The 18,123-nt window shown below is 51.0% G+C and overlaps 1 protein-coding gene and 1 non-coding gene across 3 annotated transcripts in view; one reads left to right on the top strand and one right to left on the bottom strand.

The window, feature by feature from the left end:
- Positions 1–2,320: 2,320 nt before the first annotated feature.
- MARK4 (microtubule affinity regulating kinase 4) overlaps positions 2,321–18,123 on the bottom strand; it is a 32,966-nt gene continuing 17,163 nt past the window's right edge. The window contains exons 11-18 of one of the 2 annotated variants that reach the window (XM_066373740.1): positions 17,591–17,700; positions 17,324–17,483; positions 14,082–14,299; positions 10,835–10,938; positions 8,011–8,289; positions 7,768–7,847; positions 6,780–6,824; positions 3,770–3,968 (exon numbers count right to left, since the gene is read on the bottom strand). In XM_066373740.1, coding sequence (XP_066229837.1) covers positions 3,904–3,968; positions 6,780–6,824; positions 7,768–7,847; positions 8,011–8,289; positions 10,835–10,938; positions 14,082–14,299; positions 17,324–17,483; positions 17,591–17,700 — 1,061 coding nt within the window. In that variant the 3' untranslated portion in view covers positions 3,770–3,903. Of the gene's footprint in view, positions 3,969–6,779; positions 6,825–7,767; positions 7,848–8,010; positions 8,290–10,834; positions 10,939–14,081; positions 14,300–17,323; positions 17,484–17,590; positions 17,701–18,123 lie in introns of both variants that reach the window. The other variant, XM_066373739.1, reaches the window with a different exon arrangement.
- TRNAT-UGU (transfer RNA threonine (anticodon UGU)) lies at positions 12,819–12,894 on the top strand. The gene has a single exon. It is a non-coding gene; the product is annotated as a tRNA-Thr (tRNA).

Raw genomic sequence — 18,123 nt, 5'->3', positions numbered from 1 at the left:
TTACTTGCAACTCTTCAAGGTCAAATTGTAATGTCTACCATTTGCTGAGGCTCATCTTTCCAGTGCTTTCCCCACTATTCCTCTAATACGCTCTTTGGCTCCTTACAACTTGCAATTTCCACCTTAATGTCTTTGTGCAAGCTGTTTCCTCCTCCAGACAGGGGTTGGGTCAGAGCAGCACCTGAAGTCTTTAGGGATTGGCCTTTTGGAGAGCTTGGTCCCAGGAAGCAGAGAAAGGGAAAATTGAGATCCAGGGAGTCCCCAAGAATTACCAAAGAGATTACTGAAATAGGAAGGTTAGGAGATGCCAAAGGTCTAGCTATGCAGGGTCTGTCAGATGCCAGGATGTCCTTTACAATATTGTCTCCAACTGAAGATCCCATCATCTCCAAGCTCCACCCCCAGAGGCCACACAGACCACAAACTGCAGTGGGAACAGCCTGAGCTGGTCAAGTCCTCAGTCCGGGTATGTCAGCTACCTTGCCCATCCTGACCATTTTGCCTCATAAGCCTTAAACTAACCCCTTCCCTCCCTCCCTCTTCCCTACTCTTCTGATCTGTCTCCTTTCCCCACTTCCCAGTACAAACCTAACCCAGCCTCTCCCTCGCTCAAACCTCGCCGTGGCTCCCCAGTGCCCTTGCAAGAAGGTCCAGGCCCCTCTCCACAACCCCCAAGGCCCTGACAAGATCTCCAGCCTCCTCTCACACCCTGAATCATATGCCATTTGCTGAAGGGCCTGTACTCTCTCGCTTCCCAATCAATTATACATGCTGTTCCCTCTGCCTGGAATGCACGCACCACGCACCCTGACCCCATGTCTAAGTAGCTGCTCCTCTTTCAGGAAGCCCTCCTTGGCTAGTGCGGGCTTCCTGGGCTCCCCCATACCAGCTTTGCCCAGTCTGGATCAGCACGAGGACACAGCTGCCTCCTTCATTGGACTGTGAGCCCTGAGGGCAGGGCTGGGGTTGTCCTTGTCACCACTGCGCCCCCAGTATAGGGCTGCTTTCCCTTCCCACCTCCCTCATTTTTCTGGTCTCTCAACTATAAACACCTTTCAGCAGTTCACTATTCTGGCTGCTGTCATAATACAGGAATGCCATTCTGCCTCAGCTCCTGAATTTTTCAATACTGATCCACCCCCCTTTTTTAGAGAGAGAAAGGGGGTGGGGGGAACGGGAAGCATCAACTCATAGTAGTCGCTTCCTGTATGTACCTTGACTAGGCAAACCGGGGTTTCAAACTGGCAACCTCAGCGTTTCAGGTCGACATTTTATCCACTGCACCACCACAGGTCAGGCTAAACACTGATCACTTTTTTTTTTTTTTTGGTGACAGTGTCAGAGAGAGGGACAGATAGGGACAGACAGGCAGGAATGGATATAGATAGATGAGAAGCATCAATTCTTCGTTGCAGCTCCTTAGTTGTTCATTGATTGCTTTCTCATATATACCTTGATGGAGGGGGCGGGGCTACAGCAGAGGGAGTGACCCCATGCTCAAGCCAGCAACCTCCAGCTTCAAGCCAGCGACCTTTGGGCTCAAGCCAGTAATCATAAGGTCATGTCTATGACCCCATGCTCAAGCCGGTGACCTTGGGGTTTCAAACCTGGGTCCTCTGCGTCCCAGTCTGATGCTCTATCCACTGCACCACTGCCTGGTCAGGCAACACTGATCACTCTTAATCTTCACCACCCCTCATTTCACACGTGACTTTCTTCTCAGCCTCATGAGAAACACAATGGTCGACCCTACCATGCCTCAAATGGGCAACTGAAGCACACAGTTAAGGCTCTTCCCTGCATACAACCCTCCATGGTTCCTCAGTGCCCTGGAGTATATACCAGCTCACTCACTTTGGCCCACAAGGTCTTGGGTGAACAAGATCTGCCTTCCTGTACTGCATGGTTCTCAGTTGCTTAAGTCGATTGAGCTTCCATTTCCCTGCCATTCAGGACTTCTTGACTTTCCTTTGGGCAACCCCCTTCAAGTCCAGCTATAGGTACAAGCCTGACCCATGAGACTCAGTGATTGGTTTCAGAGTGGTCACATGACTTACTGGGTCTATACAGTCTAGGAACTCTGGCTGGAGGTTGGCAATGAGGAAATTCCTGCCACACCAACTAAACCGGAGGGATTCAGGTTGAAACTGCTGGGGTCACTCTGCCCTCAGGAAGTGTCTACTGGATAAAAACTACTAGAATGAAACTCTAGCTAAAATAAATAAATAAATAAAAGCCGAGAGGAGGTGGCCTGTTGCCTGGACCGAGCCATATCTGAAGTCAGGGCACCCCTGGACTATTAAATAACATAAGCAAACAAGTAGCTTTTGGCTTAAGTGCAGATGGATTATTAGTCCTAATACAGCATTTCTCTTGCTAATTCTCCACCCACCCCAACATAGCAGCCCCACTGAAATCACCCACAATTCTCTGAAGATATACCATGCACCCTCGCTTCCAGGCTTCGCCCAGGGTATCCCCAATACCTGGCCAACTCTTATTCATCCTTGAAAACCCAGCTTTGGCATGGATTCCTCTGCAGTGCCTTCCCCAACTTCCTATCTCTTCCACAATGGTGACTCTAGTGTTTGTGTCAGAAGCCATGTGTCCCCTGTAGACAGGGCTCCTATGTCTTCATGTCCAGCACTGGGCCTGGCACCAAGTAGGCACCGGTCAATGACTTTTTATTGAATAAATGTACTACTGGAGTAAGAAGTGGCTTAGAGTCCAGTATGACATGTGGGTGGGCGTGTGAGTGGATGAATGGGGATCCCAAATAGGAACTGGGGGCCTCGTGGATGAGGCCGAGTTCTGTCCTGCCCTCTTCCACAATCATCCTTGACTGCCACCCCCCCACCCCCATTCTGCAGATGAGAAAACCGATGCTCACAAAGGAGAAAGCACTGCCCAAAGTCACACCCCTCCTCTTCATCGCACTTGTAGGTGAGGGCAGGGAAGGAAAACCCCGGGTCAGCGTGGGGGAGGGGGGCTCTCCTAAGTTTATTGGACAACAGGCTGCAGGTGAGGGGCCAACAGGAGGAGGGTGGGGGTGTAATAACTTAAAAACCGGAGGCGGCAGCGGCAGCTCCTCAGAGATCTCTGCAGAGGGGAGGGCGTGGGGGTATTTACAAGGATTTGTACAAAGTGCCCCGCACTGGCCTGGGGCAGGGAGAGGGGTTCGAGCATGAGGGTAGGGAAGGGGAAGGAGTCTGCCTCTCTGATCACCCACTCCCAGCCCCCAAACTCTCCAGTCTTTAGTCTCAGCAATTCTTCCTGCCCCTGCCCAAGGCCTAATTCTTGAACTGTTGGATGGAATGGAAGTGTCCTCAGTTTCCCTTCCTGCCCCTGCTCAGCCCCCAAAGTCTCCTCAGGTTCCCCATGGCAGGGTGAGGGTGGACAGGCCTGGCGGAGGGTCCGGGAAGGTGCCAGCTCCCCCCCCCCCCCAGCCTGTGCGCTCTTCTCTCCCACCAAGCCTTCCCAGGGGACAGCAGAAAAGACAGTCTGCCCCGAAATCCAATCCAGGGCAACTGAAGGGACGACAAAGGGAGAATCCCCTCCCTGATCCTTTCCCTTTTGTAGAAATGAAGGGGACAAGGAAGAGGAAGAGGAAGTGACCCAGGGCCGTGGTGGCTCAGAGCTCGAGGTCGTTGGAGATGCGGGTGACCAGGGTGCGGAAGGCCAGGGCGGTGCCTGCCACGCGGCGGAAGAGAACTCCTCGCAGGCCCGGCCGGGGCAGCTGGCAGACCTCCACTTCGAAGTGAGACAGGGGCTCGGGCCCGCCCGCACCCCCGTGCAGGCAGGCCAGCAGGAACGGCTGTGGCTGGCGGCAGCGGCAGCGGGCAGCCGCGGTGGCCTGGCGCAGAGCCGCCATCAGGGCCTCAGGCGGGCGCGAGCTGGTCAGCTTCACACTCCAGGGGAATCGGAGCAGCCGGGGGGCGGTTTCCGTTTGATCCCAAGGTAGATGGCAACTGAAGTGGGAAGATATTAGAGGTCAGATGGGAGAGGAGAGAAAGGTAACCCACTGTTCCCGCTTGAGGACAGATCCTTTTACCCCAGTGACAAAGCTGCAGAAGGACATACAGCTGCCCAGCTGTGGACTACATTTCGCAGCCCCCCCCCCCCCCCCCCCCCCCGCAGCAAGGCATTGCCTTGTCTCCAAATTTCCAGGATGCAAGAAGTGACATGCGTGCAACTCCACTCACACCATCTCCTGCAGAGGACACTGCATGCCCTGGCCTTGCGTGCCCCATGCCCTGTGAGCTGGACCCAGCCACAGCATGAGCCAGCCTCAACAGGGAAGACGTGACCCAGCTCTAAGGCAGTGTTCGGCCAACTCACTAGTCAACAGAGCCAAATATCAACAGCACAATGATTGAAATTTTTTTTGAGAGCCAAATTTTTTAAACTTAAATTATATAGGTAGGTACATTCCTTATCAAGGTAGCACCCACACGTGGTATTTTGTGGAAGAGCCACACTCAAGGAGCCAAAGAGCCACATGTGGCTCGCAAGCTGCAGTTTGTCAACCAGGGCTCTAAGGGACGCAATCCGAGAACTGCCCGCCTGAATGACCTCATGGAGCAGAGGCCTTGCCAGCCTAGCCTGGCCTGGTTGCAGGGTTTGTGCAAAGGAGAAATGTATTCCTGTCTGCATTTTGGGGTCTCTTTGCTCTAGAAGCTGGGCTTGCTGCTTCTTTGTTTTTAATTATAGCCAGAGAGACAGAGGGAAACAGAAAGAGGGACAGAGAGGGACAGTCAGGCAGGAAGGGAGAGAAATGAGAAGCATCAACTCTTTACTGTGGCATCTTAGTTGTTCATTGATTGCTTTCTCATATGTGCCTTGCCCAGGAGGCTACAGCAGAGCGAGTGACTCCTTGCTCAAGCCAGCAACCTTGGACTCAAGCCAGCGACCACGGGCTCACATCTATGATCCCACACTCAAGCCAAATGAGCCCGTGCTCAAGCTGGCGACCTCTGGGTTTCAAACCTGGGTCCTCTGCATCCCAGTCCAACGCTTTATCCACTGCACCACCGCCTGGTTAGGCTGGGCTTGCTTCTTAACAAATACATTCTCTGGTAAGAGCAGTCACTTTTCCCTTGGAGGACCAACCCTCCCTACTCTAGATTCTGGATTCTCACCTAGAAGCAGTACTGCCCTCAGAGGATATGTGGAAATTTCTGGGGGCTTTCTTATTGTTACAATGTCTTGGGATAGGAGCACTATGGGCGTTATTATGTTGTGTATGGGGAAGATCAGGGGTCATACATGTTCTGCAATGGGCAAGAGGGCCCTGCACAGCAAAAAAACATCCTACCTCAAGTACCAACTGTGTCTGCTGTGAGAAGCACTGCAGATCTAGTCTTTCTGGTCTAGGTGGGACTGACTGCCTCTCAATGCCAAGGGTGAACACATGACTCATTTCTGGCCAATGGGAGAATTCCAGCTCCCTGGCCACTATGACTGGCTGGAGGATGAGCTCATGATTAGATCTGACCAGAGTACACCCCTCTGGCCGAGGGGTTGGATACGTAAACAAGTCCCAACCAATGAGAGTCAGTCCTGGGACATTTTGAAGATTTGATTTATTTATTTTAGAGACAAGAGAGAAGGGGGGTAAGAAGAGGCAGCATCAATTCCCACATGTGCCTTGACCAGGCAAGCCCAGGGTCTTGAACTGGCGACCTCAGTTTTCCAGGTCTACATTTTATCTACTGTGCCACCACAGGTCAGACAGTCCTGGGACATTTTTTTTTTTATGGACTTACTTACTTATTTATTTATTTACTTATTTATGAGAAGACTGGAGGCAGAGACAGACTCCCCAATGCACCCTGACTGGGATCCACCTGGCAAGCCCACTAGGGGGCTCTACCCATCTGGGGCCCTTGCTCCATTGTAACCGGAGCCATTTTTTTAGCACCTGAGGTGGAGGCCATGGAGCCATCCTCAGCGCCCTGGGCCAACTTGCTCTAATTGAGCATTGGCTGTAGGAGGGGAGGAGAAGAGAGAGAGAGAGAGAAGCGAGGGGGGGTGGTGGAAAAAAGATGGGCATTTCTCCTGTGTGCCCTGACCGGCAATCGAGCCCAGGACCCCACACGCCAGGCCGACATGCTACCACTGAGCCAACCACCCAGGACCAGTACTAGGACTTTGCTGAAACTGCTGGACCAGCTCTTTATTTCCACTGGGATATCCAAACTGGTATTGTGTCAAACTAAAGCAGGGCTTGGAAAAGTACAACACTGCCTGCTTTTGTAAATAAAGTTTTATTGGAACATAGCCACCCCCATTTGTGTTTACATTGAATATGACTGCTTTTGCGCTACAATTGCAGAGCTGAATAAGCATGACAGAGACTGGCCCTCAAAGTCTAAACTATTTTCCACCTGGGGATGCATATATAATGTTTGCCACTGGCTGGCCCAGAGCGGCCGGCCACCGTTCTGCCTCACTGGATGAGATAGGGAAAGGAGGTGTGGTGTCAACAGGGAAAGAAGCTGGTTATACACAGAAGAGGCGGAATTAAAGAATGTCAAGAGAAGGTGCTCAGGGATGGGGTGGGAATGAGGGGTATCAGTGGAGGGGAGAGGACGAGTTGCTGGTAGAGAAGGGAGGGTCCCAGGGGCATTTCAGGGAGCTGGCTTTGAAAGATGAGGCTCAGGTCCCATCCATCTAAGGGCCAGGGGTGAGTTGGGGGATGTGCTGAGACAAGCAGGGGTCTGCGGCAGGTAAAGGGGGAGGGGCTGGTATGGCAGTCAAGGGTAGGAACATGCACTCACCTTGTGACCTCAGGTCCCCCGATTCTCTCAGGTTCGTCTGAGACCCTAGGAGAGGAGAGGGAGACAGAAGGTTTAATCTGGACATAAGGAGGCCCCTTCCCCAACCAGTTGTGTCCAAGACTCTGGGAAGGCCCTGCCTTTGCTCCAGCTCCTCGCTGCTGGCTGGAGCTGGGCAGGGGAGGGCCTCGAGTCAGGATTTGATCTCCCTTTCCATGCCCAGGACAGGAGCCCCTTCTGAAATGGTTAGTGCAGGTCATAGGAAAGATACTGAAGAATTTGGAAGACAAAAGAAAGAGGGGGGTGGGCAGAGACACCCACAGAATAAAAGGGTGAGACACATGCACCCCTTCCTCAGGCTTTGCTCCAATGATAACTCCGTAGGAGGCTGGCCCCATTTAAAACCGCGCCCGCCCTTTCCCACACTCCCCCCCCCCCCCCCGTTTTCTCCTTAGGACTTGTCCCTGCCTGACGGTCTACGTATTTCACTTATTTACTGTTTACTGTCTGGGTCTCCTAGCAGGATGCTGGCTCTGCCTGGGCAAGGTTGGCAAGCTACACTTTGTTCACCTACTCCCAGGCCCAGAGTGGAGCCAGGCACACACAGGTGCTCAATGAATAATCGTGGCAAACATTTGTAAAGCATTTTCCAAGGCAACATTCTAAGCTCGGTCCATGTATCACATCATTCAGTCTGCACAGTAACCCCACGAGGGAGCTACGGTTACTAGTGTCCCCACTCTACAGAAGAGAAAAGTGAGGCCCAGAGAGGTTGAGTGATTTGCTCAAGGTCACTCAGCAGAGCTAGGTTCGAAAACTCTACTGTCTGGCTCCGGAGGCCAGACTATTGTTTACTGAATGAGTGAGTAAATGATCCCATGTACAGACCCCCTCTCCCACTAACGGACCCTTCCCCCACACCTGCCCACACAGCTCAAACATGCAGACAGGGAGGCAGAGCCAGTGAGAGTGTGGGGCAGATAGGACTTACTGATCTTGGATCCCTGGGGCAAAGAGGCACCCGAAACACAGCGGTTAGAGTTCTGCCGTTTAGAGGGATCGAGGGTAACCCTGCAGTGTGAGGAGGGAGCGGAGGGTGATGGAGCAGGAGGAGGAGGAAGAGGAGGAAAAGGAGATGATGTTGAGGTAGAGGAGGCAGAGTAGAGCAGAAGACAGGTTAGGCCCCATCAGCTCCCCACCCTGACCCCTATTCCCCATGTCCTGGGGGACTCACCTTCGGGTCAGTTTGGAGGTCAGCTTGGTGAAGAGGTTGGTGGTGGGACGGGGCCGCCCAGTGGGCAGGGGCGTGGCCTCATGGGCCAGTGTGGGAGAGGCAGGGGGCCCATTCTGCATGCCCCCGCCTCCCCCGCCCCCTGCCCGTCGGTCCCGGACCTGGCCACCGTGGAAGGTGCTACGGATGGTGGAGCCCCGTGCCAGGCGACTCCGCTCCCCTGATGGGGGTGCCAGGCTGTGACTGGAGGGGGAGGCAGGGGGCACCCGTGGGGTACCCGAGCTGTGGGCAGAGAGGAACAATCAGGGTGGGACCCCGAGGATGGCCAAGTCCCCAGTACTTCTGATCCTTCACCGCACGGTCCTGAGATCAGAAACCTCACCAACCTAGAGCTCAGAGACAGGGCAGACCGTGCAGGCCGCATACTGTGTAAACCCTTACAAAGTTGTCTCTCCTCCAAACTGTCCCTTCTTCAAGCTGTACCTGCTCTACATGGCCCCTATCCCAGCTCTGCTTTCTCCAAAGCCAGCTACTGAATAGATTCAGATACATTTCTGGATGAATCCTTTGCTATTTGCCACCCAAACCTCAGCAATCAAATCAATTTTACAAATACTGTACTATCTCAACTTTCATTATCCAAAGTTGGGAAAGAAATAGATGTAAACGTCATGGTTACTTATATTCATTACAACAACTTTTCAACAGGTGAAAATAAAGAGAAAGGGACCCTCTTCCTAACTCTCTCAAGATTCTGCGTGGGGCCCTGGCCGGTTGGCTCAGTGGTAGAGCGTCAGCGTGGTGTGCAGGAGTCCTGGGTTTGATTCCTGGCCAGGGCACACAGGAGAAGCACTCATCTGCTTCTCCACCCCTCCCCCTCTCCTTCCTCTCTGTCTCTCTCTTCCCCTCCCGCAGCCAAGGCTCCATTGGAGCAGAGTTGGCCCGGGTGCTGAGGATGGCTCTATGGCCTCTGCCTCAGGCGCTAGTATGGCTCTGGTTGCGGCAGAGCAACGCCCCAGATGGGCAGAGCATCACCCCCTGGTGGGCATGCCGGGTGGATCCTGGTCAGGCGCATGTGGGAGTCTGTCTCCTGGTTTCCAACTTCAGGGAAAAAAAAAAAAAAAAAGATGCTGTGTGGGCAGTGGTGGCCCCATTGCCCCAGGACTCTCCTCCTGCCCTTTGAACCCTCCTAGTCCCGGCAGCAGGGGCCAGACCCCAATTTCTATCCTTCCAAGGACCCCAACAACATCCTGGATCTCAAAGAGGAAACCCTGACTGTGGCAGATGGCACTACCCCTCCCCCGGAATCCATCCTTCTTGTTTTTCTATAGTAACCAATCCTCTAAGACAGGGGTTGGGAACCTATGGCTTGCGAGCTAGATGTGGCTCTTTTGATGACTGCATCTGGCTCGCAGAGAAATCTTTAATAAAAAAATTAATAACGTTAAAAATATAAAACATTCTCATGTATTGCAATCCATTCATTTCCTACCGCTCATGTTCATGGTTGCGGATGGCTGGAGCCAATCACAGCTGTCCTCCGGGACAACACCAAATTTTTATTGGGTAATGTGTAATGTACATGGATCGTTGTATGGCTGTCACTGAATTACATTTTAAAATATGTGGCGTTCATGGCTCTCTCAGCCAAAAAGGTTCCTGACCCCTGCTCTAAGAGCAGGAGCATTGCACATGGCCACCCAGCCAGAGACTACATTTCCCAGCCTCCCTTGCAGCTAGGGGTGGTCATATGACCATGCTTTGTCTACGAGGATATAAACAAAAGTGCTTGGTACTATTTCCGGATCTAAAAAGAATGCTGCTTGCCCTGTAGTTTCTTTCCGCCTTTCTAGCTGGTTGGGAAATGGTGGCCGCTGCAGCAATAGCCTGAGACTCAGAGCTGAAGCCTCATGTTGAGACCACCTGGTAGAGTCAATCTGGGTCCTTGGAGGCCTCTGCCTACCTACCTCTGGATGGTTACGCCAGGGAGCACTAAACCTCCATCTCATTCAAGCCGTGATACCTTGGAGTCTCATTTCAGCAGCTGAGTCTATAAGCTAGCTACACACTGTCTCATGACCAAAACTGGAGGCTATGCATTACAGTGGTTACAAATACAGATTCTGGAGTTAGTCTAGAATCTTTGCTCCTTGACTTACCAGCTGTGGGGCTTTGGACAGTTTATTAAACCTTTCTGTGTTTCATTTCCTCAGCTGTAAAACGGAGATGCAGGACCTACCTCACAGAGTTGGTAGGGGCATTCAGCTAAGATACAGAAGCCTGGCACATGGGTACTGCTTGATAAATTATTATTTTTATATTCCTATTAGTTCCTGGTGGGCAGGAGTGTCATTATCCTGAAGTCCCCCCCGCCCCGGACTTGAACTCTGACACGAACAAATTCGTTCCCGGTGACACGCCGGCCAGTCTGTGCTACTTTCCCTCACTTGCCAGCTGAGAGAGACTGAACAGACTCGAGCAAGTAAGTCTGAAAACCAGCCAACCAGAGGATGTGGAATCTGTGACATTCTGGGGCTTCTAAGTTCTAAAAATGGATCATTCAAAAATAATCAACTCAGATTTCTAAGGCTCGTAGGCAGAGAACAAGGCAGACTGCTTCCTTGTGCTGATGACTGATTAATTGAGGGTGGAGGGTTTTCAGGGGGCTCTGGGAGGGTGAGAACATGGGTAGATTCTGCCAAGGGAAGGGCGGACACATACATTCCCCCGCCCCCATGGTTCCCCTCTCCCTAACATCTACCACCTCAGATCGCAGGGGCCCTGCTCACTTCAACACCCCCCTTCTCCACTGCCACCCCCTCCATACCTGTTTTCTTTGCCATTTGGCAACAAGGATGGGCGCTCAGCCCCTGGGCGTTCTGTGCAAACATAGGTGTTTCTGCGGGTCATCATGCTGGGAGGGAGGTTGTTCTGTGGGAGACACGGTCAGAGAGGAGTGAGGACATGAAGGGGTACCCCTTCACTCCCCATTTTCCCCCTTCCTGGCCTCCTTCATTATGAACAAAGCAGAGGCCTGTGTGTAAATTGATGGTTTACTCTGGGCTAAAGGAACCAAAGAAGTGAGGTTCCCAGCAATCAAAGCAAGAGCCACAGCTGGCCACTGGTGCTGAGAGGATAGTCAGGAAAGGTTCCAGAGGACAGCCCTGTCCACCTGTCTCCCTGCCCCACCAGCCCTTGGTACAGTCCATAAAACTTTAAAAAATGCATTCATACCTGATGAGGTGGTAGTGCAGTGGACAGAGCATTGACCTGGGATGCTAAGGACCCAGGTTTGAAACCCTGAGGTCGCCGGCTTGAGCATGGGATCATAGACATGACCCCATGGTTGCTGGCTTGAAGCCAAGGTCACTGGCTTGAGACCAAGATCGCTGTCTTGAGCAAGGGGTCACTGGCTCAGCTGGAGCCCCCCCTCCACCAACCCCAGTCAAGGCATGTATGAGAAAGCAATCAACAAACAATTAAAAGTGCCACAACTATGAGTTGATGCTGCTCATCTGTCTCCCTTCCTGCCTGTCCCTGTCTCTCTCTCTCTCAAAAATAAATAAATAACAATGTATTCATGCCATACTGTGTCCCTCCTCTTTGCTTTTCCCCAGACTGTCTCATCTGCTTGGATATTCCTCCTACTTCTCCCTGACACACTCCTATGTACATGTGAATCATCACTTCATATAACGTACCCCCAACACAACCTTGATCACTTTGTATTGTCAACATGTGTTCACATATACGTCCTTATCTCACACAGTACTATGAGCTTTCTGAGGACAGGAATTATCATGTTAGGATTATATGGCCTTATAAACTGTACTGGGAAGTGATCCCTTTTTTTCTAATCCTGGGTAGTTTGTCTTAGATTGGTATTTTGTCTTTCAAAGTTTGGAAGAATTCTACCACTTTAGAGCCATCTGTCTCTGGAATTTTTTTTATGGGCAGATTATAAATTATGGAGTTAATCCTTTTAATATGAATATAAGAGGCCTGACCTGTGGTGGCGCAGGGAATATAAGAGGTCGACCTGGAATGCTGAGGCCCCCAGTTCAAAACCCTGGGCTTGCCTGGTCAAGGCACATATGGGAGTTGATGCTTCCAGCTCCTCCCCCCTTCTCTCTCTCTGTCTCTCTCTCCTCTCTCTCCCTCTCTCTCTGTCTCTCTCTCCTCTCTAAAAATGAATAAATAAAATAAAAATTAAAAAATTAAAAAAAAAAAGCTTTAAAAAAAAGAATATAAGACTGTTCAGGTTTTCTTTTTCTTTTTGTGTCAGTTTTGGTTTACTGTGTCTTTAAAGGCAGTTGTATATTTCATCTAAGTTGTCAAATTTATTGGCTTAAAGTAGTTCCTACTTACTATCTTTTTATGTTAAAACACAGTTTTCTTTTCTATTCTGACTTTGGTATTTTGCGTTTGCTATCTTTTTTCTTAATCAGTTTTGGTAGGAGTCCACTGTTTTTATTAATCTTTAAAAAAAAACCCAGTTTTAGGCTTTGTTGATTTTCTGTAGTGGACATCTGGTTTCCCCTTTATTGATTTCTCTTTATTATTTCCTTTCTTTTACTTTTTTTTGGGGTGGAGGCTAACTTGCTGTTCATTTTCTAGCTTCTTAAGACGTAGGCTTATTTTCACAATAACAATAGCTTTCAGTGAGTGCTTACTGAGCCAGACATTGTGTGGAGTACTTTATATACAAAATTCTCATCTCACAACAACCCAAGTTTTTTAATGAGCTCATTTCACAGGGTGCTTTTGTAGCTCACAGAGGTAAAGCCACTTGCTCAAGAACACATAGCTCGGCCCTGGCCAGTTGGCTCAGCGGTAGAGCGTCGGCCTTGTGTACGGGCGACCCGGGTTCGATTCCCGGCCAGGGCACATAGCAGAAGCGCCCATTTGCTTCTCCACCACCCCCTCCTTCCTCTCTGTCTCTCTCTTCCCCTCCCGCAGCCAGGGCTCCATTGGAGCAAAGATGGCCCGGGCGCTGGGGATGGCTCCTTGGCCTCTGCCCCAGGCGCTAGAGTGGCTCTGGTCACGGCAGAGCGACGCCTCGGAGGGGCAGAGCATCGCCCCCTGGTCGGCAGAGTGTCGCCCCTGGTGGGCGTGCCGGGTGGACCCTGGTCGGGCGCATGTGGGAGTCTGTCTGACTGTCTCTCCCCGTTTCCAGCTTCAGAAAAATACAAAAAAAAAAAAAAAAAGAACACACAGCTCATCAAAGTAGTTCAAACTTTGGTCTATGTGGCTTCAGAGACCTGACAATTTTCGTATAACCTGCCTCTACCCCTGTGTCCCAATGTTGAGGGTATTCTGGTTCCCTCAGCCTGCACCAGACTGTTCTAGGGAGCTGCAGAAGCAGGAAAGTCAAGTATCACACTCCTCCGCCTCCTCTGCAGTTCAGGTGCTGGGCAGGAATGCGTTCTGCTAATCTTTGCACTCATGACGATCTGGACGGTGGCTATAGGGTGGCAGCCACTTCCTACTCCCTTTGACTTGTGCTCACCCAGCCAGGTTATGACTGTCTGTCTTTGTTTCAGCAGGGCCCCAATGCCCATTCTCCAGACCTCTGGGTGCTAAGAGGCCCTTCTGATCGAGGACAAAGTTTGAGTCCTGCACTGCAGCCATGACTGTGTTCTGAATTGAACAGTGCCTCAGAGGCGGCCGCTCCCTCGGTGGGTTAGGTCTGCTGTGACAAGGTGTCATTCCCACAGGCCTGCTCTTTGGCCTGCTCCCCCAGCCCTCCCATTTGTAAGCACCACACCCAATTCCTCGTATTAAATCCTTTCTGCCCAAAGCATGTTGTGTGCTTCTTCCCAACACTAAATGCTAATTTACACACTAACATCAAGTACGAGATCAAGCAAAGAGAGAATGCTCAATAAATGTCTGTCAAATGAATGAATGAATGAATGAATGGGTAGATGTAACAGGGAGTCCTGTGTGGTGGTCAGGGGAACAGGATGGGAAATTCTGGGGTCTGATAAAATGTGACCAGTGGCATCTGTAGGCTGGGCCTCGGCTGGGTGCACCCCTGCCCCTGCCCCCTGCCCCTAGCCTTGGCCACTCACAGGGGTGCTCGTGCTGTCCTTCCGCCGCTCTGGGATCTCTGCTTTGTTGGGGTTGTGGGCGCTGCTGACCATGGGGCTGGAAGGGGGCAGCCCTCGGCTCCCGCTGCCCGCAGCGCTGCAGCTCGCCTTCCGGCCCGGCAGGCGCTCCTCCTTCAGCTCCGCCTCCCCCGTGCTGGTTGGGCTGCGCTTGGGGTGCAGGGGTGTGGGGGATGGGCCGCCTGGTAGAGGGAGGGGACAGTTAAGGGCTGGTGTCACCTGGAAAAGCCAGAACCTATTCTGGGTGATCCTGAGACCCTTAAAATTCCTCACACAGGCCACAGTCCCTGCGTAGGCCATTCTGACAATATCTGCCAAAATGACACACGCACGTGTACTGACCCGGAAGCTTAACGAAAACAACATGACGCACACAGAGGCTGCTTATGCATCGATCAGTCCTTTTTTTTTAAGATCCAAAGACTGGGAACAGCTTAAACACCCCTTAATAGAGGAAGAGCTAAATAAGAATATATACCCACACAATGGAATACTATGCAGCCATAAAGAAGAATTGGAGCCCTGACCAGCTAGGTCGGTTGGTTAGAGCATCTTCCTGAAACACAGAGGTAACTGGTTTGATCCCCAGTCAGGGCACATGCAGAAACAGATCGATGTTCCTGTCTCTCTCCCCTTTCTCTCTCTCTAAAATCAAGAAATAAAAATTTAAAAAAAAAAGCTCTTTATGTAGCAATAGAGTATCTTCAAGACAGACTACAAAACAGAAAAGGCAAGGCATGAGGTCCACAGTGTGCTATCATTTGTATAAAAAAGGAGGAAAAATGTATATTTGTACATATTTATCTATATCTCCTTGTTTATATAAGAGTAGCTCCAAAAAGGGAAAATATATTTATAGTATATTAATGTTAACATAATATTATATCTTTGTCTCTTTTCTCCCTCTCTCTTTTCATATCCACCTCTTTATGTATTTATAGGTGAAGCCTCAACAAAAGAATTTATATAAAACCAGTAACAGTGGCTGCTTCCAAGGAGAACGGGTTGGGGGGGCTCAAACATGTTGAACAAAAACTATTCTACTGTCTGCCCTTTCTACGCCATCAAATTTTGAAGCATGTGACTGTTTTCATTTCAAAAACAAAACAAACCTCCCTTAGAACATCTTAGGAATGTACAGTTTCAGAACAAGGGGGCTAAACATGTTCTAGAACTTTAGATAGTCAGAACTTTGGTTAAATCCTCAGGAACCTTAATGGTCAAAGTCCAAAAACCACAATATGCTCCCCAATGACAGACATGGGCACCATCAACAATCCTCTGCCCTGAGAACCCATGGAACCCAGGTGCCCGTGTGGGGATTTTTAGAGGATACCATGCTTTAACCATAGAATGTTAGAGTCACAAGCTTCTCAGGGACTTTCTGGGCCAATTTTCTATTTTATAGGGTGGGGGGGGCAGAATGGTCTGACCCTCCAAAACCACACACTTCCTGCTCAGGTTGGGCCGAGCGTCCTGACACTTCCCTCTCCACACTAGTGCCGTCCCAGAGTAAAGAGCCTCCCTGCGGAGAGAAACAGAGCTGTACAAGAATGAGAGCTGGAGACCACCCAGCCATTCCTCAGACTGTTTCAAGTAGTTATCACACAGCAATTCCACTCCTAGGTAAATGCCCAGGAGAAAGGAAAACATAGATCCACAAAAACATTGTACATGTTCACAGCAGCAATATTCACAATACCAAAGGGTGGACACAGCCAAATGTCCATCAGCTGGTGAATGCACAAACAAAATGTGGTCTATCCATGCAATGGGGTATTATTTGGCAATGAAAAGGAATGGAGTACTGATCCATGCTACACCATAGATGGACCTCGAAAACATAACCCTGAGTGCAAGAAGCCAGACCCCAAGACCACACATGGTCTACTTCCATTTACACGAAATGTCCAGGACAGGGAGATCTGTACAGAAGATAACAGGTTGGCCCTGGCCAGTTGGCTCAGCAGTAGAGCGTCAGCCTGGCGTGCGGGGGACCCGGGTTCGATTCCCGGCCAGGGCACATAGGAGAAGCGCCCATTTGCTTCTCCACCCCTCCCCTTCTTCCTCTCTGTCTCTCTCTTCCCCTCCCACAGCCAAGGCTCCATTGGAGCAAAGATGGCCCGGGCGCTGGGGATGGCTCCTTGGCCTCTGCCCCAGGCGCTGGAGTGGCTCTGGTCGCGGTAGAGCGATGCCCGGGAAGGGCAGAGCATCGCCCCCTGGTGGGCAGAGCGTCGCCCCTGGTGGGTGTGCCGGGTGGATCCCGGTCGGGTGCATGCGGGAGTCTGTCTGTCTCTCCCCGTTTCCAGCTTCAGAAAAATAAAAAAAAAAACAACAAACCAGGTTAACTGTCAGGGGTTAGGGGGTAGAGTGGAGTGGGGACTGGAGGTCAACAGCTAAGGGTTGTGGAGTTGCCTTTTGGGCTAATCAAATGTTCTAAAATTGATGGTGGTGATGAATACACAACTCTGTGAATATACTAACACCATTGAATTTGACACTTTGAATGAGTGAATTATACAGTATGTGAATCATATCTTAATAAAGTTGTTAAAAAATAGTGGAGAGAATTACCATTTGATGAAGGTATAGGTAAGAGACCTCTTGGAATTTTCTATGCCTAATCTGTGGTGGTGGTGTCTTATTCATTTTCTGCAGGCAATATCTTTCAGTTATAGAATGTGGGGTACAATTAGGTGTCTCTCTAGCCCCTTTCCACTAGGAGGAAAGAGCCCCGTCACGTCAGTGTGAAGGAGATGCCAGAGAGCAAGTTCTCAGCAGCTACTCTGCACAATGTGTCTTCTTGTTGTCCCGATCACAGTGGATTAATCCCAGCGGGGCCCCAATATTAGAGTGCTCTCCCTGACAAGTGGACTAACGAGATTTCCAGGTACAACTTGAGCCCATCTCTAGAACCGAGATGTAAGGAACTGAAAGCCTGGAAAAGGATCAGGTGAGATAAAAGGAAAAGGAAAAACCAAACGCAGAGAGGAAGCAAGACACAGACAGCATCTACTCTGGGCCTGTTTGCACATTCCTGCCTCCAAGTTCCACGCACCGTTTCCGCATTTTTATAAGAAGGTCCTCTCTCGGATACAATGGGCTCGAGAGGGTTTCTGTTGCTTGCTAGCCAGAGAACCCTGACATAACACAGGGCTAAGGCCTTGGGGCTGGGGGGGCATGTGTGGGTGTGGTCCCGTACTCACAGAAGTCGCTATGCCTGCGCTGGCGGTGGTAGGTGGAGGAAGAACTCCGTTGCCCTTTGCTGTGGCTGGTGCCTTTGCTGGAGCTTGTCCCATTGGTGGTGTCGCTGGGCGCCCGCACCCTTGCCAAAGCCAGCGCTGGAGCGCCCCGGTCCCCACCCTCCTGCAGGAGGACGACAGATGAGGAGCCCCAGCCCCATGTACCCTCTGCCCCAGAAGTCCCTCCACCCCAGGCTTCACGCATCCCAAGTGCCCCTGGCACCTTCTGACCTCAGTCTTCCTGCCCAGCAGGAGGTAGGTGGCGGTCACTTCGTTGTACTTCTGGCTGGTCAAGGCCTCTTTGATTTCTTCTCGTGTGTAGCCCATACCCACCATCACCTCTGAAAGAGGGGATAGAGAGGGGGTTCAGTCTACCTAGACCCTTCCTTTCCACACTTTGGCCTGTCCGGTACCCATTCCCCCTTCTTCCAGGAGTACCCAGATACTCCTTGGCTGAACATTCCTTTCCTACTCAGATCACTTAGCTGACTCCGGTCTGCTCTAAGCCTGAGGGCAGGCATGTGACCCAGGTCTGGCCAATCAGAGTGTTCCATACCCAAAGCCACACTGATTGGCTGAGGGGTAGCAATGGGCACCAGCCTAGTGCTTTTAGTGGAACATTAGGAAGTGGCTCTCTTCCTGATGAGGTGTCCAGGCCACCTTGCCAGCTTGCTCCTGGGGGGGAAGGGCTGCCTGGAAAAAGACTACCACTTAGAAGATTCCCAACAACTGTCTCCGAGCACCTGGATCCAGCTGTGTCTGAT

The sequence above is a fragment of the Saccopteryx leptura genome, chromosome 3 (genome assembly GCF_036850995.1).
Source record: "Saccopteryx leptura isolate mSacLep1 chromosome 3, mSacLep1_pri_phased_curated, whole genome shotgun sequence".
Taxonomy (NCBI): Eukaryota; Metazoa; Chordata; class Mammalia; order Chiroptera; family Emballonuridae; genus Saccopteryx; species Saccopteryx leptura.
The sequence above is the reverse complement of the archived record's forward strand: the minus strand, read 5'-3'. Positions and strand labels throughout refer to the sequence as shown.